The sequence below is a fragment of the Falco rusticolus genome, chromosome 14, assembly GCF_015220075.1.
Source record: "Falco rusticolus isolate bFalRus1 chromosome 14, bFalRus1.pri, whole genome shotgun sequence".
In the NCBI taxonomy this organism is placed as follows: Eukaryota; Metazoa; Chordata; class Aves; order Falconiformes; family Falconidae; genus Falco; species Falco rusticolus.
In genome coordinates, this window is record NC_051200.1 from 22,386,533 (window position 1) to 22,412,579 (window position 26,047).

At 45.4% G+C, this 26,047-nt stretch overlaps 2 protein-coding genes across 7 annotated transcripts; one reads left to right on the forward strand and one right to left on the reverse strand.

Moving 5' to 3' along the window:
• Window positions 1-525: 525 nt before the first annotated feature.
• Window positions 526-22,413, reverse strand: KIF4A (kinesin family member 4A). 5 transcript variants are annotated; one of them, XM_037407972.1, is made up of 31 exons: window positions 22,260-22,326; window positions 21,861-22,003; window positions 21,640-21,754; window positions 20,813-21,003; window positions 20,432-20,524; window positions 19,033-19,199; window positions 18,083-18,177; window positions 17,771-17,890; window positions 16,423-16,598; window positions 15,539-15,600; window positions 14,729-14,864; window positions 14,184-14,242; window positions 13,893-13,998; window positions 13,141-13,206; window positions 12,675-12,860; window positions 11,911-12,014; window positions 11,460-11,604; window positions 10,858-10,968; window positions 10,034-10,117; window positions 9,340-9,453; window positions 8,943-9,098; window positions 8,437-8,531; window positions 7,863-7,992; window positions 6,842-7,012; window positions 6,334-6,441; window positions 5,396-5,473; window positions 5,204-5,305; window positions 4,406-4,567; window positions 2,907-3,026; window positions 2,118-2,240; window positions 526-1,338 (listed from the first exon to the last, which is right to left on the reverse strand). In XM_037407972.1, exons 2-31 carry the CDS (start codon window positions 21,981-21,983, stop codon window positions 1,150-1,152), a joined length of 3,687 nt encoding a protein of 1,228 aa, XP_037263869.1. In that variant the 5' UTR covers window positions 21,984-22,003; window positions 22,260-22,326; the 3' UTR covers window positions 526-1,149. The 5 variants fall into 5 exon arrangements, with proteins under 5 accessions (XP_037263869.1, XP_037263870.1, XP_037263867.1 ...); XM_037407973.1 differs by having other exon boundaries at window positions 22,201-22,268; XM_037407970.1 differs by having other exon boundaries at window positions 528-1,338; window positions 14,729-14,861; window positions 22,241-22,413.
• On the forward strand, window positions 22,344-25,867 carry PDZD11 (PDZ domain containing 11). 2 transcript variants are annotated; one of them, XM_037407975.1, is made up of 6 exons: window positions 22,344-22,488; window positions 22,631-22,714; window positions 23,281-23,337; window positions 23,701-23,799; window positions 23,968-24,028; window positions 24,833-25,867. In XM_037407975.1, the coding sequence occupies exons 1-6, from the start codon at window positions 22,402-22,404 to the stop codon at window positions 24,865-24,867; spliced, it is 423 nt and encodes a 140-aa protein (XP_037263872.1). In that variant the 5' UTR covers window positions 22,344-22,401; the 3' UTR covers window positions 24,868-25,867. The 2 variants fall into 2 exon arrangements, with proteins under 2 accessions (XP_037263872.1, XP_037263873.1); XM_037407976.1 differs by lacking the exon at window positions 23,281-23,337.
• Window positions 25,868-26,047: the final 180 nt, after the last annotated feature.

The window sequence follows — 26,047 nt, forward strand, 5'->3', positions numbered from 1 at the left end:
ACAAGCTTGTAAGAGAGCAAAGGGAAAGCTACGTGTTGACTCCACGAGAAACCATCCAGTTACCCTTTAATAAGCCACAAAGGCATGCCTGAACAGCTCCTGCACCCAGCAGCCTGCTGAGCTCACACCGAGCCAGAAGCAACATAATCTTTATATGGTACCAAGCTCAAGATAAACAGAGGACTCCACAAGCTCAGGGAAGGGGCGGCATCCACCTGCAAGTCAAAGGGTAGGCCTAGGTTATTACTAGTACCACTAGAGGAAAAAAAAAAAAAAAATCTGTTGCTTTTCCTTCATGCTGTAACTCAAAACTTAGGACCAAGAGACAATGAAGGGAAAAGGAAAGGAGTAGTGCCCTGTTTGGGCTACGTAGGTTTTGAGTAAGGTATGACAGAAAAAGAGCTAGAGCTAGTCCTACTGGCAGTCAGCAGCACAACTGCTGAAAGCTTTGAGGCCAAATTTAATTGCAGAGACCCCAGCGTGCCTGTGTGGCTCATTGTACACAATGTAAAATCAGAAGTCAGGGGTGTTTATTAGTTACTTTATTATTAAAGCTACAACAAAGTTCAAATTACTACAATATTCACAGATGGCTAGAAATTTTCTAAATTCATCGAACAAGGACAGGCCGGTGCCCCAAAGGGTACAGGAATACTGACCATTTCATACCTGCTAGCTAGTTTAAGACTACAGACACAGTGCTGCCCGAGATCAAGCGCCGCTGCACTTCGGGTGGCAGCTTGGGACAGTTCCTCATCCGTGCTGGAAGAGACACTACTCAGAGTTCCAGTGCAAATGCAAAGTTCAAGACTACTGATTAAACTGTACCCCACGTGTTCACAGCTCAAGATGAAGGCAGCAGCTGGAATGAGCAACCTGGATAAAAATCACCTCCACTCACTACAGAAATTCCAAAGGAAATTCTCTCACCATTGGCCCAAGACTCAGACATACACATATTTACAAAGCATTGAACATCATCTAGCAAGAACTAGCGTCTGGCTCCCTTGCTGAGGCAGAAGCTGCCAGGCAAAACAGCCATCAGGCTTTTGCCACAGGGAGAGATCCCAACACTTTTTAAAAAAGTCACGAGCAACATCATGTGAAGAAGCACAGCACAACCCAGTCATGGAGCATCTTTTGGGCTCGTCAGTCAAGCTCCTCTTTGATAGGGGTGCAACCTGAGAAGAAGCTGGTATTGCTACTCAGTATTCTCTTCTTTCTCTTTATAAATGGTATCTGGTTCTCTTGTGACTCCTCATCTCTCACAAGCTGTGAAGCAGCAGTAGTGCTGGGCTTCTTGATGAACACATCTTGGTCTGTGATATCTTTCAGGACCTATCAGAAAAGCAAGGAAGACAGTTCTGGCATTGGTACCCACCCTGAAGAAGCCAGCCAGCTTGTGCTGGGGGCAGCACATACAGAAGTTGCCAGGCCAATATCAGGAGTTGCTTGATTTCTTTACTCAAGTCAAAATTCTAAAGACAAATTCATGGGCTGAGCAGGAAGAGACAGTATTTGGAATTGTGGGCAAAGGTACACATGGGAAAAGTGAATTTGTTCAGCTGAGACAAGATTACAGCTGCCAAGTTGGAGTACACAATGGCTTAATAGTAAGTTTGGATTTAGACAGTTTTGTCCCATGAGTTCCTCAATTATCAACAGCCTGGTTTGGGCTGGGAGGGAGCTGACAGCCCCCCGAGCCCCAACCCCCTGCCAGGGGCAGGGACACCTCCCACCAGCCCAGGTTGCCCCCAGCCCCGTCCAGCCTGGCCCTGAGCACCCCCAGGGATGGGGCACCCACAGCTGCTCTGGGCAGCCTCTGCCAGCGCCGCCCTCACGGGGAAGAATTTCTTCCCAGTATCTGCCCTAAGTCTGCCCTCTCTTATTGCTGAAGGGTGCAGCAGGAAAGCACGACAAACCTGTACGGCAAGATTTTCGTATGGAAACTCAACATACTCAAGACTTAAATACAAGCTGCTTTGACAGCTGTAGTCTGTTCAGAATTTTCTAGCCGCAGTCTATCATCTTGGGATTTTTCTCCTTTCAGATCCATCACCAGCTATAGTGTGCGCACAATCAGAACCACTGTTTGTTCTTACAGCTTTAGGCATTACCTTTGTAGTTGGTGTGACACACACAGGCTGAAAGAAAGTCTCTCCTGAAGCCACTTCAGTGGGGTCTTCAAGTCTGAAGCAGCCGTCAGAGTCCCTTGATTTGTCCTGACACAGTGCGGCATCCTGAGGGGCAGTAGCATTTTGAAGCACTTCTACAATATCCATCCCTTCCGTTCCCACCAACGGCTGAAGAAACACTAGGGGTACCTAAGCCACCTTCTTTCCAGTTGCAAAGTAATTCATAGTACAGGATGCTAGATGCCTGTCAGGCAACTGGTTTCATAAAATAGTCAATAATTAAAGATTTACTGTGGGAGGTCTCTGCTTCAAATCTTTAAGATCCAAGAGCAAGGCAGAATTTTCCAGCAAGAGTTTTAGTGACCATCAGCTGCTCATGAACCTTCCTGCTGCTACAACTCCCTCCCCAAATGATCCCTTCCATGCTTAATAAAAGAGAATATCTGCAAATTAGTTAAGCTTTTGTGCCATCTGAAGCCAAAGATGCACTTAGTAAATAGAAGTTGTAGAAGACAGACTTAAATTGTTTGTCCCCAGATTTGTGGCTGACAAATGGCAGCAGGTAAACCTACGTGATATCTCCCAAATTGCTGTATTTAGTGCATGAGCCTGGTACTGCAGTGGAAGACTCTATACTCAGTTACCACAGATAAACACTGAATTACAGTGACAGTTAGTAATGTTTCAGAAAGGTGCATATGCTTCACCTCGACAAACTGTGCACGATGTTGGGTGAAGCCCTTTCAGGCGCACAAACACAGCACTACTCACCGGGAAGCCACGGTCTCTATTTCTACATTTTGCTGAGTCACAGCTACAGCCTTCAGTGCAGCTCATCTTCTGCTTCCTGCAGCCACACTGTCTATTTCCACACCAGCCCTTGCAAGAGCACTGAGTAAGAAAAGAATTCCATGCAGAAAGAGCTTTGGTGTTTTAGAGACCGCATCTGAATTGACACAGCTGTCAACACCTGAAGCGATCTAGTGGACAGTACCATCCCCAAGTTGCCACAAATCTTTCGCTGTTTTCTGGCCAGTCCTGCACCCCAGGAAAAGAAACAAGGTCTTTCCCCCAACAGAGGCATCTCTTGCTTCAGTATCTCCAAGATAAGCATCTTCAGTTACTCAGTCCCTGACCAAGTTATCCAAAGGGATGCCACTTTCAGTGTCAGTTAGACAAGCTACCATTTACACACTAGGAGGCAAACCTGAGTCACCACACCTAGCGTCCTCCATCTAGATGGAGGTGACCTAATTTAGCTCTTTCACGGCACATCAGAACAATGAATCTCTTTGCTAATCTGGGTATGTGAAGCAGTAGCAGACTGCACAGCCCAGCTGCTCCAAGCTACAGGTGTGAACTAGCAGTAATTTGCATTGGAGTTCTGCAGGGCTGAATTAATTTAAAATGAACTCAGAGGAGCCAAGTGTCAGGCACAAACCCTCCCTCCTGCAACATGGCCAAACAGAACTTCCCCAAACCCAAACCACTAACAGTACTGTATTTCAGGTTGACAAGCTCCACTGAGAGGAACTAAAGCTAGGTCTTAAATTTCGTAAGCTTTTCTGTGGTAACTGCTGGCATTTTCAGTCATTCAACATTGAAGTGTGTAATAATTTAACCCCCCTGTGAAACAGGAAGAACAAGGCTCACAGTGGAGATGTGGCTTCGTAGCAATTCAAGCCCAAAGATGCCTATTGGCTCACAGCAACCTGTGTTCAGCACATTCAGGTCATCTCTTCCACCGCGTCAGGAATTAACCGAGCGGCAGGCTGAAGCTCCAGGCCCAGCAGACTGATACAAACAGAAGACAGAAGCTGAGGCTTCTATCAGGACTAGGAGCCGCAGCACACCACAGTGGGAACGGTACACAGGAATACATGACAGGCCATCCCTTTTTTTCTCCCCTAAAATAGGCTCCGTGAAGGAATAAGGCTGCTGTTAGGGCTCACTATTTTGCTGCCATCTGAAACATATAGGCCAGTTCAGCCACAGGTAACAGGACAGAACACCTGTGTCTTCTGGTAGAAGACGACTTGTCCAATAAAAAACTATTTAGGAAGGTGTTGCTGACTATAGGAAGCTTTTGCTCTTTCTGTCAGAAGATCATACACAACCAGTGCCAGCAGTACCACCACATTAAGGCTTTTCAGAAAATAGTGGAGACGCTACAGTCTCACTGTTTCTCTGTACACTTACTAGATCCTTAGGGAGACAGGCATGTGAATCCCTCGTAGGTAATAACAAGTCAAAAGGTAACAGGATCTTACCCCCATCATGCTTCTCTTTGCTCCTTTGACTACTTTTACCGGAACCCAGTCTGCATCCTCCGTTTCCTCTCCAGACGCCTCCGAGTCAGAGAACAGCTCTTTGACATCCATTTCTCTGTATGGTGCATGGGGTTTTGCTGTCGTTCGCCGGCGAGCCTTTGGCTACACACAGAAATTACAAGGGTTGAAGTCCCAGAAGAAATAACAGTAGGTTTACATTTTGTTAAAGCACATCAGAGTACCACTACCACAGCCCCATTCCTCTCAAGACAGCCAAGGCGGTTAGAGAGGAGATCAACTTGTCAGGATTAAATTGACTGACTGAATTTTTAAACTGCTATAGTTGACAAACACTTGGAAATAGATTTGTGTCCGTCTTGACAAAATAAAACATTTATTTCTCCCAGCACTAAGACTTAGCTCTTCTGCAAGGCAATGATTACATCATCTTTAACAGATGCCTTGCTCCGTGATTCACAGACTAGAAACGCTACAGAGAAAACACCTGGATTACTAAGGAAGATACAGAGTCAGACATAATTACACTGAGGAAACAATTTTGGGGTTTTGTTTGCTTTTTTTAAGATTGAAGAACTACTGCAAGCTAGTTTCAGAAGTATTCTGAAAACAGAAGCCTTAAGGACTGTCTGAAGTAGGGACCCGGCTTACTTCAACAAGCAGAACAGGATGCCTTGTAAAAAGCAGCCTGGGAGAAAGACACTATTAATAGCCAACACTAACTTTTGAAAAGAACCCAGGTACAATGTAAGCATGGAAACTGGCATGCAGCATTTTTACCTTGGGTGGAATATATTCAAAAGAAGAATCTGGGGACTCAGGTGGCATTTGCTGAATGTGATGGAGCTTCTGTCCACTGGCAACTTGGAGGAGCACTAGTTTCTGTTGAGAGACAAAAAAAGTTAGCTTTGCTAAATACATTAACCCAACTGCCAGGAAGCTCTTGTGACTTACGTCTGTACAGATCTTTACCTGTTTAAGAGTGTAATTTTCCTGGAGAATTTCTTGGTTCTTCTCACACATCTCCTTCATTTTCTCCAGCTCTTCCTCCTGTTTGCAAGACAAGAGGAAATCTGCAGGCTTACGCAGGGGTATCACAAGTAGTTGTTTGGGACAGATTTTTCTGTTTGTATCTTTCTTGCAACACCAGAGGGGTTTCTTTGTATTCTCCAACGAGAGATCAGCTCTGACTTTCTAGATCAGGAAAACCATTAGTGCTACTACCTTGTTTAATGCATAACTGCTAATACAGAGGGAATTATATCTTAAATGGTCACTCTGAAAGGATCGAAAACTCCCTCTATTTCTAAGGTTTGTCTCCAAATTAGGTGCACCTAGGACTGGTTTTGCTTTAATACATCACTGAACATGCCCTTCCACAGGAGCTTGCTACACCACTTAATTCTTAATGACGAGACAAAGTGCAGCTTGTAACGTGTTGTTGTAAAACTCTCACCTCGGTGACAGAGTTGGAAGGCAGGGTTGGAGGGGTTATTTCCTGCTAAATTACTCCATTCCCCTTTAACGCAAACATATTTATAAGGTCAAGTTCTTCTGTTGCTGATAGCACAGTGGAGCTGTACAGCAAAGGATTAGTAATAGCATGTTGAATATCCTAACTAAACATGTTCTGAGCATGGAAGACGTTTGCATGAACTGGTCAGATTGTGGTGGGTTTCATTGCTGCATTTACATTAATTTAACAGAAGATATACAAGAGAAAAAATCCACAAGCTTTACTCAAACCTGTAAAGCAACTATCCTCTCTGAACAACTGCATCAAGCAATCTTAGCTACAGACAGAAGCGCTCTCAATCCTGCTGCACCTTCCTTACTCTAAAGCTACTATTCTAAGTAACAGATAGCCCTAATGAGCACACTCTCCCCAAGCCATGTTCCAGACACTTTACCTGAAACCTGAGTCGCTCCTGCAGCTGTTTCTCCTGCTCAGTTCGTGAATCTTCCAATTTCTTCTCTGCTGCTTCTTTTTGCTGAAATTGGCTAAGCAGGTACAGAACCTAAAAGCAAGTTAATATGGCAGAGGTAAACAGCTATGAATTCCTGAAGAGAAATCTGGTAACCCAGGCAAAGGCCTTGACAATTTCAGAAAGATTCTTTCTGCTACTCCCAGCATGATTCCACCCTGATCTACTTTAAAAGTTATCGTGTGTTCAGGTGGTACATCCTTGCTTAGAGCACTGCAAAAAGTTATTGAATAAGACAACTTGCATAGGACAGAAGATGAATAGGGAGATTTCTTGGGCTTTTGTTAACAGTCTGCAAGAGTAACAAATCCCGATCAGACATATAGCAACAGATTGTTTCAGCACGTCCCCTTTGCCTTTATCACCAGGCAGATCTGAGACCCAGAGTCCCAAGACAAAGGAGCCCTCAGGATTTCTATCACTTGGGTTTTACCTTTTCCTGGTGATGTTGCTCCTGCACCAAAAGCTGATTTTGGAACTCAGCCTCCATCTCTGTTATATGGTTTCGCTCTTCAATCAGCATCTTTTGTATGTCTGAACAGCTGGCTTTACTCTGCTGTAGGCTGCTCTCCAGCTTGCTTTCCTGCACTTTTGAGAAGACCAGCTGAAAAAGAAAAGCAAGTTAATTGCTTGGGTCAATGAGTTCCACATTTGATGTCTGTTGGTACAGACATGGTGGTCTGATGGCAAAGCACTTCTGTTTAACTTCCAGCCACCCTAAGAACTGGACTGGCCATCAGCAACAGGGAACTAGCCAAGAGATTCAGAGCTAGACATCTGACAGCTAGTACGGAAGTGCAAAACAGATAGCAGGAAGTCTTGTTAGCAGTTCTAGATTGATCTCCTTTCCTGCAGCACTTTGGTTTTGAGTACTGGGGGGACCCCCAAAACAAATGCTCTCCCATATTAGCTCCTTCATTCTTTTCCTTTGATTTCCAAGCACCAGGGACTGATATACGATTCTATCATTCAGTTGCTCTTTCCTTGATTCCGCATGAGCCCAATTCCTACCCTCTCCTACCATCAATCTTGTTCAGTCTGCTCCAATCTCAATATCCATCCCACTGCTTCTGCTCTGACCTCAGAGCGTATGTCCCTCATTTCCCTGCAGACTGCCTACTTGTTCAGGAAGTATTTTTAGGTACTTTTTTTCTCTTCCCTTTTCTTATTCCCATGCAAGCATTCTGTAAGAACAGCTTTAGCTCATATCTCCAGACCCACATAGATTCCATTTCCTTCTTCCTGTTTTTTGGATTTCCCTCCCCAAAGTGATCTACAGTACAGGAGAATTTTTTAATCAGAAGTTGTGAGGGAAATAAACCTCATCCAGTACAAGAGTGCTTCACTTTTATTCATCACTGCTGTCAGCCTGTTAGTAACTTCCTTTCATTCCTGGCTAAGCAGATTTACAGCCCTTGTCATTAGTAATACAAATAGGAAAATTCAGAACTTACCTCTCCAAGGAGATACTTCAAAGCACATTTAGCCTCTAGAATTGTTGCAATAGTGTCCCAACACTGTTTCGCACGATCTGCATTGTCTGCATCTAAGAGTTTCTGCTGTAGATCCGCTATCTGAGCGCTCCTTTGAGAGAATGCATGCATTCAAGGTTACAACACGAGTGAAAACCTGGGCTAAAGTTACTGTTAGCAGAATATTAGACAAACTAGTTCGAGTTAAAAGTTTTGACTGCTTAATATGGCACCTGGAGTCTGCAATGCTATACCAGGGAGTTCCTCCTCCCTGCCACACTTCCAATTAAAAGTGCATGTTTCCCTCATACAGAGATGCTCACAAACGGCTGAGAAAACAGCAATCTTAGTGACCAAGTAGTGTCCCCGTATCCCCATTCTGGAAACATTCAAACCAGGAAAACCACATGTTCTTCTCATTTTTAGTGTCAGTGTATAAGTTACTTTACTTTCTCTTCTGTTTCACAGAAGAGTTGTGGACAGATATGAGGAAAAAAAAAAAAAAACCAAACACAGAGACAAGGATGTGCAAGTCAGTGTTGCCGTACTGCCTTACCTGAGCTCCATCTCAGTTTCCAGGCTTTCAATCTGCTTTGATATGGAAAGGTCCATCTCTGAAGCCTGCAAATCTGTGAGGGAGTACGTGCGTCTCTAAAGAATTGCAACAATGGACAGAAGTAAGCAACAGGTGAAGAAATGCATGCAAGACCGGGCTTTCATTTACAGACATTTCAGCGAAGAGAAGCCATACTACTCTAAAAGCCTCTAATATCTCCCTATGGCTTCAATTCCATTGCTCCTTCCCAAAAGCATAAGCCTGTGATAAGGGGGGGTGACCCACTCACATCCATCTGATTCACTGCAATAAGTAACAAGTTACTTTAGCAACTCTGTTCCCTGACATGCCAGAGGACAGAAACAACATTAACCCTTTCTTCCAGAAAAGTAACCATTGCCATCCCTACCTTTTGAGGGAAAAGGTCAAATAGGAATGAATAAGTGACAGTACTTGCTAAACAGCCAGAAGTGTGGGACAAGGAAAACAGTACTTCCCCCTCTTACTCTGAGCTTTAGAGGGGGGTTTTGCCCAGCCTCTTTCTTCTCTTTAAGCTGAAGGAGCTCCTGCGCCAAGATCTTTCTGTCCTCCAGAAGGTCTGCAAGGTGCCGTCGAGCCTCTTCAGTACTAACAAGAACCTCTACTTCGTTTGCAAGCCAGCTCTGGAGGAAGAAAAACACATCAAAAGCCAAAATCCAGTACAGTGGCTCACTGTAGTCTCAGCTTCAGGACTGAATTCTCTGAAATGCCTGCATAGATAAACTGAACAATCACAATACCTCCCTCAATACATAAATCCATATTCCTCCCCTCTGCTTTCCAGCCATCAACCCCAGCAGCACCTACTGAGTTAACAAATCTAAGCTTGCCCGTTGTTTGTTGGAATATACAACAGTCACCTACTTTTACTCGTGCAGCAACTCCTTCCATTCCCCGATTTTGACTCTCCTTCCGTTTATCTGCAGCCTCCTTTTGTTTCTGCAAAGCATCCTTTAGGCGCTTGTTAGCAGCTGCTGCCTATAAAATATTTTACACAAAAGTTGAACGGCAGTTACTTCACTTAACCTGCAATGGTTGAAAACATGAGGTACTCAATGCAAGCCAGACATTGAGATGATGAGAAGAGAGTGTAAAGTTAATAGAACCAGAACAACTTCAGAATTAAGCCAAGACTAGAGTCCTTGACTTCATTTCCTTTGCTGAGACTCCTAGTTTAAAAAAAATCTGCTTCCAGGCCTTAAAGGTAGTATCCCAAACGATGGCTTCAAGATGGGTTTATTCTATACAGCCATCCTGAAAGAATTCTGAACTGCAGTCTAGCAAATTCACCGCCACCGAGCTCATTCTACACTCCCTAGCTTTGTCACAGCTACCTGATGTCAAAGGGTATCTTAGCCTTTAAGAAACATTTAACTAGAATCCCTCAAAGGCCACAAGACAGAAGCATGGTATTTTTCTACAGAGAGAAAAGCACCTATTTCCCGACCTCCAAACTGCTTTTATAAGAAGTTTCTGCATATTCTGTTACCACCTCCAACCACACTTTGCAGAACTTTTGGAACTGGCCAGGAGTTTCTAGCAGATACTGGCTCCTTACCTCTTCTGTTTTGCGCCGAAGTACAGTGGCCTGCTTCTGGAAATCTCGTTCCAGCTTAAATAGCTCATATTGCCTCTTGCGATCCTGCAGGGAAATAATGTGATTTTTTTCCATCTGTGCTAACATGTCACAGTAACACCTATGGCCAATTTCACGCTTCCTGGAACAGTATAATTACATTTGCTGTTCTGTAATGCAAGTGCTTCATGATAAGGATTTCAGTGATCATTACAAGCTTAAGCCTTGTAATGCCTCTGAGAACAAATGGCTGTTAGGCCTGAAAGGGCTCCACACTTTCCATTAAAAGGTTTAGGAGCCTAAAGGCTGTAAGAGATTGCAAATCAAAAGCTTAAGACTTAGAACCATGAAGCACCAAGGAGCAAACTTGTTACAGTAAGAACTCCTGTGAGACCAGAACTCAAGAACAGATGTTTGCTGTCCATTACACTTGAATGCTACAAGCAGCTGGGTTTCATTAACAATTCTGTTTATCTGCACATTCAATATTCCTTTGAAAGTTTAAATTCCAACCTTTCTGTGGCCAAATCCTACAACTTTAAATATTTAAAAATATTTATTAATTTTTGCTTTCTGCTTTAGAGCTGAATCATAACAAGTGTGTTAACAGCTAAGATCTGCAGACATAAGCAAGTCCGTTTACAGCCGGTGAAAGGTGGCAACCATATGAACTATGTTATCTTCAAAGCAGTCCCCAGATGTTTTTCAGATGCTTGCTAGTTAAACAAAGCTTTGCAGCAAACACTTTAATGATTTGTTTCACTCTTCAGAGGGAAGTACACTTTGGGGGCTTATTGTTTGCTCACCCGTTCTTTCAGCTGGATCACTTCCTTGTCCTTCTGTTGTTTCCATTGCCTGAATCTCTCAGCATCATCTTTCATTCGGCGCATCAGTTGTACCCTTTGGTTTTTCATTTCCTGAAAAACAGAAATGGCTGGAAGAATTGTCCAGTACTTGCATTCTGGTTAGTTTCAACTTATGTTCCCCTAGCACGTCTGTCGGGGTGGGAAGTGGCAGATGGGAAATACTACAGCGTGCTGCCCACTCAGAGTGCACGCCTAAGGACACTCTCAAAGTGCTAAACCCCAGGAATTCATTTCTTAAGGCATAAAGGGTAGACTAACACATGCACAGTATACACATGGAAATCAAAGTGAAGTCAAGTGCTTAGACTGAGGCAATACATGATCAGATTATAGCCAGAACACACTTTGGACTTTTTATTCCTCCAAGTCCCAGTAGTCACCTGCCTATTGTATTACTCCAGCAATTGTGGTCACATAGCGAAAGGAATTGTGCCAAAAACTGGATTTACAGTCTAACAAAACAGAAAGCAAGTGCCTTCCATCTGGAAACTGCTTTGTCTACACTGGAGCGAGCCCGAGAACTCCGTGCTAGGGTTAGTTACCCTGATCTCCTGGTTCAGTTTGATGACAGTGTGTTCTGTAGATTCCTTCAGCTTTAAGAGCTTTGATTGCTCATTCAGCTTTTTCTTCAGCTCATTGATTTGCCCTTCCAACTCCTGAAGTCTTTTCCGACGCCGTTCACTCAGTCTGTAAAGAAATCACACTTTAAAGACAGCCTCCCCAATAACTGTTATTCTCAAACAAGTACTCTCCAACTTTAGAAACACCTTCTGAAGAATGAAGCAGTTGTGTATTAACATCTTTCCCACCGATGAATGCCCACTATCAGGCTTCTCTGCAGTTCATACAACTCACATGGCATGTTAAAGGGATGCATTTGCATAAAAATAAGAGCTTTTACAAACTGTAAAAGTGCAAGACGATGAACTTGCACAGGTGCACTAACACAACTTCTAGTGCTATAAGCCACATGGCTTGCACAGTCACTCTTACTTGGCTTGGTTGACATCCTTCTTTGCCATTTGCAGAGCAAGGATCAAATCCTCCTTTTCTTTTTGCAAACTGCTGACCTCTGATTCCAGGTCCTTGATATTAGCCTAGAAAGGACAAGAGTAGTAAGCCCCCAAATAAAAACCTTGAAATTACACTCTGAGACACAGCTTTAAGACAGGAAAACTTGAGAAACCACATTCCAATAGGCTGTAGACCACCTTATCTGAAAGCACTATAAGCACCAAAAGGGCTACACTGCCATACATTGAAACCTTAGCTGGTCCACAGAACCACTGTGACAAACTAAAAGTTACGACTGAACAATTTCAGAGATGGGAGATCCCAGCACAGCTGGTGAACAGGGGAAGTACAGCTGGCTGTACTACGAGAGTTAACAATGAAGTACTTGCATTTTAACTTGGTGCAGCCAAGCAAACCTCCAAGTAAAAAGCAGAGGAGCCCATTTCACATACAACAGCTAGTAGCTAATAGCTTATTTCAGGGAAAAGACCATCTTCTGGTGGTAGAGCTTTCTGTAAATAGCTGGGCATGGTCATCCCTCCACCTTCTCTGCTGATACCTACAGTTAACTCCCCACTATGCCCAAGGGGGCAGCAAATCAGCTTAAGGAAATAAACCCATTAAGAACATGCTCATGAGAGGATAGATCTTTTCCTCCTTCCCTCCTCAGCATGGAGCAGCCACATTAACTGGGAAAAACAAACTGAGTATATCATTACAAGAACTATTTCAGAAGAGTTTACCTGGTATTGGGACTGAATGGGCTCCAGCTGGCTATCATTCTGAGTCATTTTTTTGGCAAGTGCCTCTTTCAGAGCCAGAGCTTTATTCAGTTCAAGCAGCTCTTTGGACATCTGTGCTTGACGGAGGGCATGTTGAGTGGTGAATTCATCTGATGGTCTCTTGGTATCCTGGCCCATTTCTGCTTCCTGGAGGAGACAGCAATGAGCAGGAGAGGCCAATTGAAAGCTCTATGTGACTGCTTCAAATTCTTCTCCCCCCCCAAATTATTCAGAAATGAGAACAGGTTATCGATCTGGAACACACTGAGCAAATAAAAGCACAGAAAGGCAGCACAAGTGTGACACATATTATTTACCAAACATTTGGATTAAAAAACTAGCATAAGAATGCAGATAAAAGAGAAATGATGAAGGCATAAAAACATGCCCCTGGTAAGGTCTGCACTGCTGTACTCCCCTCACTTACAGCTGTAGCATCCTGCTCAGAGTTTGCCATCTCTGCAGCAGCTTCCATTGTGGCAGCATTTTCACTCTATATAGGACAAAGAAGACGACATTGGTCAAAAGTGGAAGATTAAGTAAAATGAAGCTACTAGCAGTCTGTTGGCCTATTGGTTATTCTCCTTGTTCAGAAAGCTCTCTCTGGAAAGAGGATGCCATTGTTTTCATCCTTTAGTAAAAGTGAGCATACTCCTCCTAGATCGGCTGGACAAGCCATTCTTTCTAGTCTTCCCTGAACTCCAGCACTGGCAAGCCAGCTCCTCACAAGAGTAAGGATTCTGGGAACAGGAGGAATGTCTAGCAAGGGAGAACAGAAGTTATTAAATTAGACAAAGATTTGACAACTTCTATTTAACAATTTCAGGTCCCTGCAATTTGTGTTGCTCATTACAACTACCAAGTTTATAATTCTCCTCCCAACTTTTGAATAGTAAACCCACACTTATCTCCCACTATCAGATTCTTTTATGGAGACTCCTCCTTTTTTTCCACCACACATAGTCACTCAAGCACAAGTGGCCTTTCTGCAGCATTAAAAGCACAGCAGGACAGCTTGTTTTGAAGTGGATATCAAGAGTCATTGAATACTTGTAATGCCTGAGCTTCTTAAGCAAGGTTTCTGCAGAACTGAATCCACTGCTCAGAGGATTAGCAGAAGAACCTTAAGTTTAATTAGTAAACTCACTTGGCATTCACTCTTCCTGGATTCAGTCTTACCTGCAACTGGGCCAATACTTGCTGCAGATCACGAATCACCTCTACATTTTCTTTTAGTTCCTCATCTTCTACAGTCTCTACCAGCTTCTGCAGATCAAGCTTGCACCTGTAATGCAGATGTGGGAATAAGTCCCCAAGTACTACATGGCACATGTGTGTCACACGTGCCAGTAAGGAACAACTTCCCCACTGAACATACAAATGAGAAATTGTATTCAGTTTTTCCCAACAAAAACATTTAATACTGAAAGACATTTCCTCAGCATGAGCAGGGTGTGGGAATAGACTTACACAGCATGCTGCTGAAGTTGCTCTAGTTTGGCATTCATCTTCTCATTTTCTTGTTCTGTCTAAAAGAAGTCAGAATTATATAAATTGTAGGAGACAAGTCAGAAAACAGCTAATTTATTTGTAGCAAAAGATTTGTCAGTCTGTGTCAAATCAATGTGCTGAAAGATCTTGCATGATCATAGCTACCAGTTTGTTTAGCCTTTTCCACAGGAATATACACTGCAGTGAATCAAAACAAAGCAGAGCAGCGTGGGAAAAAGGAAAGAAAGCATGCACAAGTGCTGGTATTTAAAACATTAAAGCAACAGAAAGCTGAAATATTCAGGTCTGGGTTTCCCCACTGAAGTCACCAGATCTGTAGGCTCTGACAGGGTCTGGAAGACTTTTGGTTCTGACTGACAGCTAGAGATTTGAAATAAATGTGAAAAGAACATTGAAGAGAGATTCTTAACAGGCCATTAGTACAGGAGCTGCTATGAATAATCCTTCAAGCTAACAGGGCAAGTCATGCAACTTAAAGCTCTTCTTGGGTAACTGAACCTTACCAGAATGATCCTCTCCAACATCTGTGCTGTCTGACCAGCTGCCTCACTCAGCCCTCGGCTCAGTTTTTGATTCTCCTCCATTAGTGACTGGTTCTTCTCCATCAGGGACTGAAGGTTCTCTAAAGGTGCCGTACTACTGAAACATTAAGGACCAGTTTGCTTGTGAACTGACTTTGCCAGAGGTTTGTAACAGCACTGCAATTACCTCCAAGTTTCCTAAATAACTTACAATAAGTATAGGTTGTAGCAGATGAACAGAATTAACTGGAGGAAGTCTAATCTGAATTCAAAAAAGTACTGCAGCATACCAAAAGTAGACTTTTGCAAGAGAAGAAAACATCCTTTTGAAACAGCAATGCTGTTTAACCAATGATAAGTCTGTAAACTGCATTTACTTGGGTTTTGAAATATCCTCAGAAGACAACCACTACACAATCCAACTCTTTCCTGCATTTTGTGCTCAAGAACAATGGAGGTGGAGATGCTCTACACTTAGGGGTAGAGGGGTGAGGAAAAGAGGGATGGATGGGCCTGAGAAACACTAATACATTGCCTAGTTCCTCTCATATTTTCTACAACAGATGTTTGCAGTCGCAAGAGGTTTACTACAAAAGTAGATGAGCCATACATGCATGGAATTTTCAGTAAGCATCACAAAAAGAAGAGAAGAAAAAAAAGTCCAGATCCTATCAGAAAGCAACCAGTTTACTCTAGCCTCATACTACAGTACTGTCTAGAGCAAAGGAGATCGAGAGCCTTTGCTGATATGTGATGGCCATCAGATACTGAGCATTAATCTACAGATCTTACTTGATAGACACTGGGAGGGTCCCTCCATGGGCCTGCAGCAGTAACACCTGCAGCTGTTGAACCTAGAAAGACAAACAATTACTTCTTGTAAAACTTTTCCATGCAGTAACTAGATGGCTGTATGTGCAGGGTGTCAAGAAACCTTGCTGATCTAAAGGTCTCCCACTTTGCTGAACCACTTCTCTGTTGCTACCTTTCACATGACTCGTGAGCGCCAGATCACTTATCTTCCTAAGCTACTACAATACGTTTGAATTTACAGTACGTTAATAAACATTCACTAGGCTCTGGTGAACACTCCTGTGCAGTAAGCAAAACCACTTACTTGCTCCATTGTGGAATCAGATTACTGAGCTTTCCTTTGGAGAGGCAGCACGAAAGACTGTATCATATGCATGCTGCCAAGTGAGCACAGCAAGCCTGGTTAACCCTCACCCACAGACCAGCCCTTGAGGACTTCTGGCTTTGTGTTTAACCACTTCTAGTTTATGCAACTTATTTCCCTCTGAAGCTGACTACATAGGAACACTCTCCACTTCCCACTCCATGCTGGATACAGGCACGTGATGTCAGCAAGGCAACCAGCGCTGTATTTCCAGTTTTGCCTGTAGCTTAATGGGCAGGAGATAATTTGTTCAGTGGAAGGGAAATGTGTATCACACTAACATCACCTTTTTTCTATAGTATTGAATAACTGCTGTAGGATTACAAGAAACATTCATGTATTCCCTTCTACAGCACTTACAGGGCCATCAAGAATCACACACTAAATATTTTTTGTATATCTTGTGTAGCTAGACATCCTATGCCTTTGCTCACTGTTTACTGAACTCAGTACCAAACCAACATATCTACTCCTCTCACATGAAGTAAGCATGCCGTACCTGCTGCTTTAGATGATGCAGTTCAGCTGCCTGGGGATCAAGGTTCACAATGGGTTTATTTTTTATTTTTCTTGCTCTGTCAGCATAGCGCAAAGTATTTAGAGTTTCTTCCAGATTGGAATCTGCTGGGCTTACACAGGCAATCATGAGAGTGTGGCTGTTACCACCCAGAGAGTCTGAGAAAAAAAAAAAAAAGCGTAATTAAAGCTTTGAGAGTGAGTAAGAATGACTAGTAAGATTATCTAAGGACACAAGTGCCTCTCCAAACTACAGCTAGAAGATATCCAGCTGTAGTTTTGTGTCATTGTCATCTACTTTCTCCTCTGCCCCAGTCAGTACCATACTGAAGAGCTTTTTTTTAAAGCCAAAGTTACGTCTCAGCTCTAAACACCAATGATTTCACATCAGATGCCCCAGTAATATTGTTGTCCTGTTAAGTAATTTCTGTAATTGCTGCAATTTCTGTATGTCATTTCTGGCATAATTCTATCCCATCTCCTCCCACACAATAATACTCAAGACTTTCACACATGTGCAGACACCAGAATTCACACTGTTTTCCAATTTAAAGAATTATTGCCTAAGAACACGTTTCTTCAGATCATCAAGCTGCATGGCATTTTATCCTTTGGTTTTACACTAACACATGTTGGCTACTTAAATTTTTTTTATGAGAAAAAAAAAACCAGGGCCCCACATCAAGCTCTGCATAATCCAGTTTCTTTTCATTAGATACTTTCAGATATGAATAACATTCAAGACACTAACTTTGTGTACTGAATTATTTAACTACCAAAAAAATCCCAGTAAATTGCAATACTATATCTATGGCGATATCAAAGGCTAATTTAGAGAAAATGTATTAAAAGAACATTGCAACTATAAGAAAAATAAGTACCACTAAGACCAGATATTCAGACTAACAGAACACCACAAACATGACACACAGTGAAGGCACAGACAGCTGGGGCTTCATTCTGGTTGCTGTATCCTCCAGTAAGTAGCTATAATTAGGCTATAATAGTAGATCTCTTCTTCCAGCCTTAACTTCCTTCTCCCCACCAAAAAAAGCCCACACACTGAATCTGTCTCCTTTCCTCCTATCACATGGGAACGGCAGAAGAGCTGGACTCATAAATGAGACCATCTCAATACACTTGCAATCTAAAAATAAGCATATAGAAAAGGTCTAGTTTCAGAGAGAAGAGGAACAAAACCAATAAATGCAATCCCTTTGTCAACAGCAGCTACTGCTTTGAACTGTGATTGTATGGCTGTTGGGGTTTTTGCTACTTTGTTATTTAAAGTGCATCTATAAATTTAGGCTTTATCATCACCTGTCTCTTACCTTGCAGCAGTCTTGTTAGCTTTGAGTCTCTGTAGGGGACAAACCCACCTTTTTTATTTTCATCCCCAAGAGCACTAATTACATTCCCCAGGCAGAGGAGACCTCTGTTTATGTTGATGCCTGCATACAAACAGATGACAGTGAGTAGAGCCACCTCAATAGCTAGGAACTGGCAATTTACTGCCCTTATTAAAGAAAAACATTAAAGAAGATTTAAAAAAGGCACATTAGAGGGGTTAAATTACTGGTATGCTTTAATATTAACTGAAAAGCAATAGGAAACCCAAGGTATAGTAGCCCTTTTCTACAGACCTTCTTTTAGTCTGTCTCCCTCAGCCTTGGTCTTCTTTTGTCTCTCTGAGCCAGCAAGATCAACCAGGTGTAGTTTGCAGTGAAAACTGCAGTTCCTATGACAGAAATAAACTATTTTACTCTCTCAAGTACACATGTAGTTAGGAAAGGAGCAGTCCAGTGGTTACTATAGTTGAGCTACTGGGCTGAAAAATATAATGCATATTAGAGGCAGCCAAATAACTGCCTCCATAATAGCTCAGATGAGTTTATCCAAGACCAAGAAAGGACAACAGGATGTGCTGGTTTCAGCTGGGATGGAGTTAGTTATCTTCTTAGAAGCTAGTACTGTGCTGTGTTTTGGCTCTGATGGGAGGACAATGTTGACAATGCACTGATGTTTTTAGTTGCTGCTAGGTAATGTTTATACTAAGTCAAGGAATTTTCAATTTCTCGGGCCCTGCCAGCAAAAGGGCTGGAGGGGCACAAGAAATTGGGAGGGGACACAGCCTGGACAGCTGATCTAAACCAGCCAAAGAGGTATTCCATACCATGGGATCTCATGCTTGCTACATATACCTGGGGGGTTGGCCAGGGTGGGCAGGTCGTTGCTCGGGGACTGGCTGGGCATCAGTCAGTGGGCGGTGAGCAGTTGCATTGTGTATCACATATTTCTTCCTTTCCCCTCTGGATTTTATACTCCACCCCCCCACCGCCGCTATTGTCATCATTGTTATTATTGTTCTTTCATTTTTATTCTATTTCAATTATTAAGTTGTTCTTATCTCAACCCTTAAGTTTTAAATTCCTTTCCAATTTTCCTCCCCATCTCTCTGGGTGAGGGGGTAGCGAGCAAGCGGCTGTGTGGTACTTAATTACCAGCTAGGGTTAAACCACAACACAGGACAATGAAATTTTGAGTAAGTCTGACTCCTAACATCTGCTAGGAGTGGCTGCACGATCACACTTACTTGTCATTTTTCTTCTTCTGATCAATGCAAATGGTGAAGATGGCATGGGACCGTGAGGACTGAGAATTCATTGCTGTGGAGGCCACCGTTCTGGAATTGTTCCCTTGCTCTAGGCAGGATACAGTATCTTGGGCACAGGTGACATTTCTTTCTGTTAACCCTACAATCTGCATCCAGGAAGAAAGAATTATTTATCCTCTCCCTCTTCACCCCAACTTACAACAGAAAAATTATCCTTAGACTACAGCAGGCAAAACGAAGTCCCTGTATAGTTACTGCATCCATAATAGCCAGTCTCGCTTCAAGACAGAAGCTTAAGATAGACTTCCCCCACCAAAAATTTGTTCTGAACTTCCTAACAGTAACATTAATTCACATCCCCTCTCCTTCATCCTACTCCTATGTACACACACGAAGTTCCTCTGTGCCTGCTTGAGTGTCAACTAGGCTATGGGATGGAAGCAGAACATCCCAGTACTGTGGAGAAATTCATAGCTGCTCTCAGATATCCTCAGCCAAGCAGGTAGCTGAAAGTTGTGCCAGTCACAGGCAGAGGAAGGGGAAAACTGGCTGATGTGGTGGGGAGGCTGGTGTGAATAGAGTAGAGAGGAGGCAGGTTTTAGGGACATAAAGGACAGATTGGACCAAGTAGTAGGGACTCGTCATACTCCTTGGCAAGCCTGTGCTTTCTCTGTCTCCCTGGATCACAATGCCACTACTGACATGGATGAGTCGCACCCCAGTACTTTAGAGGCAAGTGAGCAACACAGGATTACACATAACAAAAATATTAATAGATAAAAGCTACAGGTGTCACACACACCTAAGCTGTGCAAAAGACAACTGCCAACCTATCCACCACTGCAAACTGAAACTGTATGAACGAAACATAACTGACAGATGGAAGTTTAGCTACAAAATGTGTACACAGAGCAAGCAGTAGCACAAGGTTTTTCTGCACTACACTGTAAGCACACATCTGTACAAAACTGCTAAGAAAATAATTTGGCCACTTAAATAGTTTCCCCTCAGGATCCCTTTGTTGCACCCTACTTCTGCCATACTGAAGTGTACAATTGCAACAGAATCTGAAATTTGGTGAAGGAACCTGAAGTATAACATTCTCAGTTATTCACTGCATTCAGCTTTGGAAAAAAAAAAAAAAAAGTCAGAATAGGGCTTGAAAGTGGTTTTGTTGTGAATTCCTAACTTATTTTTGTTATCTGAGTACACTTAAGGATCATCAACAGCTCAGTTTTGAGAGGAGTGAGTAGTTGTGGTGATTACGTATGTACTAATACAGAGCAGTGCTCAAGGAGTCAAGACAGTTATTTCACCAAAACATCCATCCCTAGCCACATTGCCCCCTTGGGTACCCATATCTAACATGGCAACAGACCTTTATGCCTTCTTTTGGATCTTCTCGTATACTGATTTGAGAAGGCCGTTCTCTTGATGGGCACAGCAGGTCTAGAATATCCTCATTGTAGATCTGAAAACATCAGAACAGCAGTTCAGGGTTCACAGCCTTGCAAGAGAACCATTTGCATAAAGATGTACAGTTACAGTGAAATCACAGCTAACTTTGTATGACAGTCCATTCATTTTACCTATACAAAAAGATACCTGGGACTCAGAGCCCAGTTCTTGACAAGACCTTATGTAGTCTTAGGTTTTGACTTAATAAATACCTATAACTTGAAGCAGGTAGCCTCGTTAAAGCTCATTTCATCACTAATTCATAACTTTATAATAGTTTGAAAATCAAAGCAACTTTTACCTCTAGATAAGAAACTTTGAGGATAAATTCCCAATCCTGCCTTTGCTCCATCTCCTTAAATAGTAGTTTGATTACACGAGGGATGACCCCCACACTAGGGTCATGCTCTTGATTGGCAGTGTAGGCACCTCCCATAGAGTATGTTTTTCCAGATCCTGTCTGTCCATAGGCTAAGACAGTAGCATTATACCCTGGGGGAACAAAGGACACCCAGATCAGACAGTCAGCCCAGATCAGACAGTTTGAACCAGACATGGGAACCAGAGGAAGCTTTGAGGAACAAAGCTGCATTCTAGTAAAAGCATCCTTCCAGAAAAGCACTGCCCCTCACTATCAGTTCACACAATCTTTATGCACAGGTCACAGATAGCAACATCTGGGGGAAAAAAAGTCAGTGAAAAGCTCCCCAAAATGCTGATAAAATTATTCCAGCCCTTTCAAGAACGTGCTGTTGCTTTACTAGAGCTAGTCATAGAAACACAGTGTAACTTCTCCGTCATCCCAGCTCCACTGCACATCGCCAACAGGTTCTGGTATGGGATGCTTATCAATACTCATAGCGTTCTTGACAAAATCCTCTTGCCTGATCCAAAGAACACATACAAGTCATTTTGTTAGCCCTGTGGGTACAACAGGTTGTAAGCAGACAAGATCTGGCACTTCTCATGAGTGGCTGGGGTCAGTATGTAGATAGCACAGGATTGTATTTTCTGAGGAAATCAAAAAGCAAGTCAAAACACAGAATTAAACAGCACCATCTTCCACACAGCCGAGGCCACCAAACCCCCAGTGTCTGAAAACAGAGCCTGAACTCAGTTATAACAAACCTTTGAAGATGCCTCGTATGAGAGGGGAGACAGCCGTGTTAAAGACCTCCTCTTGCTCGACAGACGGGTCGAACACATAGTCATACGTGAAGCACTTATTGCTCCCCACGACCACCTGTGGAGGAGAGGAGAGCAGGCAGCGCCGACCAACCCCCCCAGCACCCCGACAGCGAGCCGGGGCAGGCACGGCCGACCCCCGGCGCAGAGAGCGGGCTCCTTACTTGCGGTTCCCCCGGCGTGAAGGACAGGCACATCTGGCACCCTTCGCTGGTCTCCTTCGGCACCAAGGGACGGCAGCGCAGCGCCACACGCACCGGGATCACCTTGTCGTCTTCCCTCACCATTTTCACCCACCGGGGCCGCCCTGCCGAGGAACACAGCCAGGTGAGGTCTGGTAGGAGCGGCCCGGTAGGGACCGCCCTGGAGGAGCCCGGCGCTGCGGCCTACCCCCCAACCCGGCACCCTGGGGCCTAGGCCGCGCCAGCGCCCCGCCCCCGCTACCGACCTCCCGGCCCGGCCCAGCGGGGAGCGGGGAAGCATAGCGACCACCGGCAGTCCCACCTGAGGGGAGGGGAGCGGGGCGGAGCTGGGGGGGGCTCACCGGCGGCTGCGGGACCCACCTGGAGCCGCCTCTGCTCTGGGTGATGGTGGCGCCGCAACCGCCAACGTTCAAACCGGGGCCGCGCGCAGCAGCCGCCAATGGCGAGGCCGCGCGGGCGGGCACGGGCGGGGCGCGGCGCTCCCGGCAGGCAGCGCGGCAGCATGGAGGGCCGGCTGCCCTACGACGACTTCCCGGTGGTCTTCCTGCCGCCCTACGAGAGCCCGCCCGCCTGGGTGCCGCCGCATGAGGTGAGGGGCCGGGGGGCGGCCGGGCCGGGGGGCCGGGCCTGGCCTGGCCTGGCCTGGTCGGGCCGGGGGCGAGTGGCGGGGATGGTGGCGCGGCGCGGCCCGGCCGGTGCCGCCGCCTGAGGGCCGCAGCGCTGCCTTGCAGAGGGTGTACCACCCCGACTACAACAACGAGCTCACCCAGTTCCTGCCCCGCACCATCGTCCTGAAGAAGCCGCCCGGAGCGCAGGTGAGACCCGCTTACCCCTCCTCCCCACCTCCCCCCCCCCCCCCCCGGCAGGGTGCGGGTCCTGCCCGCCCGGCCCGTCGGCGCCGGGTTTGCCGTGCTGGGCTCGCGGCCGTCCTTCCCGGTGTCTTTCCTGGCGAAAAGCGGCGGGCGCAGCGGCTGAGCTGCGGGGCTGCTGTACTCCCAGAGCGGCAGCACCTCGCAGCGCGGAATACGCTGGGCCCTCCCCTCAGCCGGGGACTCGGTGTGACGGGGGGGGGCTAAGGGCAGGCCTTGCCGCCCCCCCCGCCGGGAAGGGCCGTGCCACAGCGGGAGCAGAAAGCTTCGTGGGCGAGGCAGAGCAGTACGGTGTTTTGGGATGTGGAGCAGATAAAGGACAGGGAACAGGGGGCCCCTCGCCTGGCCAAGCTGCCATGGTGCAGAAGGTAGCAGAGGGCCTGGTGCGCCCTGCTGCCCGGCCGAGTGCCGCAGCACTGACACCTTTGCTCCATCCAAGAGACAACGTTAGCAGTGGGAAGGGTCCCGGGCCAAAGCAGGTGACTGTGTTTCACTGCTGGTTTCTCTCACAGCTGGGCTTCAATATCCGGGGAGGAAAAGCCTCACAGCTGGGAATCTTCATTTCTAAGGTGTGTCTGTCCTTCTGTCGTTCCCTCCCTGCATTCTGTCTGTTCCCTTGGGTGTTGCTGAGCCAGCTGGGTGTGCAGGGAGACTGTCATATGCTTTATATGCACCTCCAGACTCATAGCTGTAATTTCCTACACACTAAGCAGCAATCAGACAGTCCCGCACCATTTCCTCATCTCTCCCCACCCACAGTGTTGCTGGTGTGCTGCAGTCCGTACTCCCCATCCTCCCCAGTCCCGTGTGAGTGCACTGGATGGACACAGTGGGGCAGCTCTGGAGCTGGACTGCCTTGGCTGCATGGAGGGGAGCTGTGGCACTGGCCATGCCAAGGGTCACTGCTACTGTCTCTGCTCTTCCTTTCACAGGTGATCCCTGACTCGGATGCGCACAGAGCTGGGCTGCAAGAAGGGGACCAGGTGCTCTCAGTAAACGATGTGGATTTCCAGGACATTGAGCACAGCAAGGTGAGCACTCCTGTGGCCCAGGTGCTGGAGCAAGGACAGGGTAGAGAATCCATTCACACACCATCTCTGTCCGACCTTTCAACCTGCACCAACTCAGCTGTGATGCATTCCTTTTTCCTGTTCTCCAGCACGGTCTGGTCACTGAGCAGCGACTCTTTCTGCTTTCAGGCTGTGGAGATCCTGAAGACGGCCCGTGAAATCACCATGCGTGTGCGTTACTTCCCCTACAGTAAGTGCCCGATAGCTCCAAGTCCAGTCACCTAGCAGCATTTCTCCTTGGGACGCAGATGCCTGTGCATCCCTGCTGATTCCACCTGAGCTTAGCAGTTGCAAGTCTAAGGTGGTAGATGATGTTAAGCCTGCAGATCAGAAAGAACATTAGGCTTTGATTTGGGGATAAGGACAGGTACCAAAAGGTACAAAACAGTAAGGACTGGCTTTGGCTGCCCTCATAGAAAAAACTTGTAGAGCAGGGCTTATCCACACAGTGCTAAAAGATGGGGTGACTTTTGAATGGAAATGTTAACTTTAGAGTGGTAGAAGTAGCTATTTATCCTTGAACAACATAGGAATGAGTTCTGTCGCTAGTGGATCTGTGCCAGTGGTGGACGCTGCTTGTGGCTTTTATCCCTCCCTAAGAACATTTAAATTCTAAGTGAAGGAAAAGACCATATTAACTCGGTTTCTGCACCCATAAAGTTCATAGATAGAAGGGGGGTGTGGGGAAAAGGTCAAGTCAAGGCAAACAAGGATTCTTCGTAAAATGGAAACTGACCCTTAAGTGAAGAAAGAACAAAAATAGGGATCAGGAGAAAAGAGGACTTCAAACAAACTTTTGTTCTGCGTGCCCTAAAATAACTTGAAATGACTGGCTGAGGTGCAAATATGCTATTTTAAAGCCAGCTGCTACCCAAGGGGGTAGCAAACGCTTTCTCTACTTCGTGAGATATAAACAGAATATATGTTTTCCTATAACATTTTGGCTAATGCCCTCTTGCCATCAGCGACTGCCTCTCTTCTCTTTCCCTTCCAGATTACCAGAGACAGAAGGAAAGAACTGTTCACTAGTAGGCAGCTGTCTGCTGAGTCTCCAGAGTGGTCATCCTGCAAAAAACTCCACTACTTTTCCTCAACATCTGAGATGAAACATCCTGTTTCACCTGTCACTGGAAGTACAATGTCCTGTTGGCTGCACAGGCATCAGCTCAGTTTCCTGCATGGAAGGATTCCAACAGAGTTTCATTTAGCTGGAAGATGGATGGGGCTTTATTCTGTACTCCTTGAACTGGGTGTTGAAACAAGCTGATGGTGTTGATGTGGGTATTGGAGGGAAGCTTCTCCAGCAAGATCTGTGCTTCTGTTCTAGCAGGACTTAAATTAAATGAGTGCTCTCCTGGTTCTGGATCCAGCCCTTGTTGCTAAATGTAAGGCCAAGAGGGTCTGAGCGTGCCTGAGCAGAGCATGGCCTGTGTCCTCCAAGAGATCAACCTGTTCGCTTCTCTTGTGACATGAAATTCTTTCCTTCTCCACTGTCCTACCTCTGCTCTACATTACTGGGTTTGCTTGGGACTCAAGGAACAGGAGTAAAATCCCCTCAAACTCAGTGCACATCTCTAGCTGCACTAGTCTGCCAAAGCATGTTTGTACCTCTTTGCTGCTTAATGACCCCCGCGACACAGGACCAAGACGCTTGGAGCATGTTCCTCAACTGCTGCAGGCACTTGTCCAGGTTCCCTCAGGTGTGGTGCTTGCACGGTTAAGGGTTTCACTCGCTGAACCTGCTTCTTTCACTTGGCACAGCCCTGTCCCTCTCACGACCTCCCATCAGAACTCCCCACCACTTCGAGGTAAACTCCCCTTGTCTCTCCTCTGAGAAAGGGGAGGAAGCCTGCTGCACCCTGCGCTGGCAAAGCACAGAGGAAAACATGCTCGTTACTAGCAAATCTGGGTGTGGTACGTGGTGGTATCACATTGTAGATGGCATCAGGACAGCCCTTGCTCCGGCCTTGTGGGTGGTGTTTCTGACTTCTCTGTAGTGACTGAAATAAAATGAGTGCAGCAACTGGAATTCATCTTATTCCCGCTCAGGAAATCTCTGGAGGGTTGGTTGTTACCACCCTCAGCCCTGTGCCAAGGAAACACAGGGCTGGAGCTCGGTGGTCTGTCACGTCCCTTCCAACCCCAACCCTTCTGTGATGCTGTAATTTTGCCCTTAACGGCACCTTCCAGGCCAGGGGATGACTGTGAT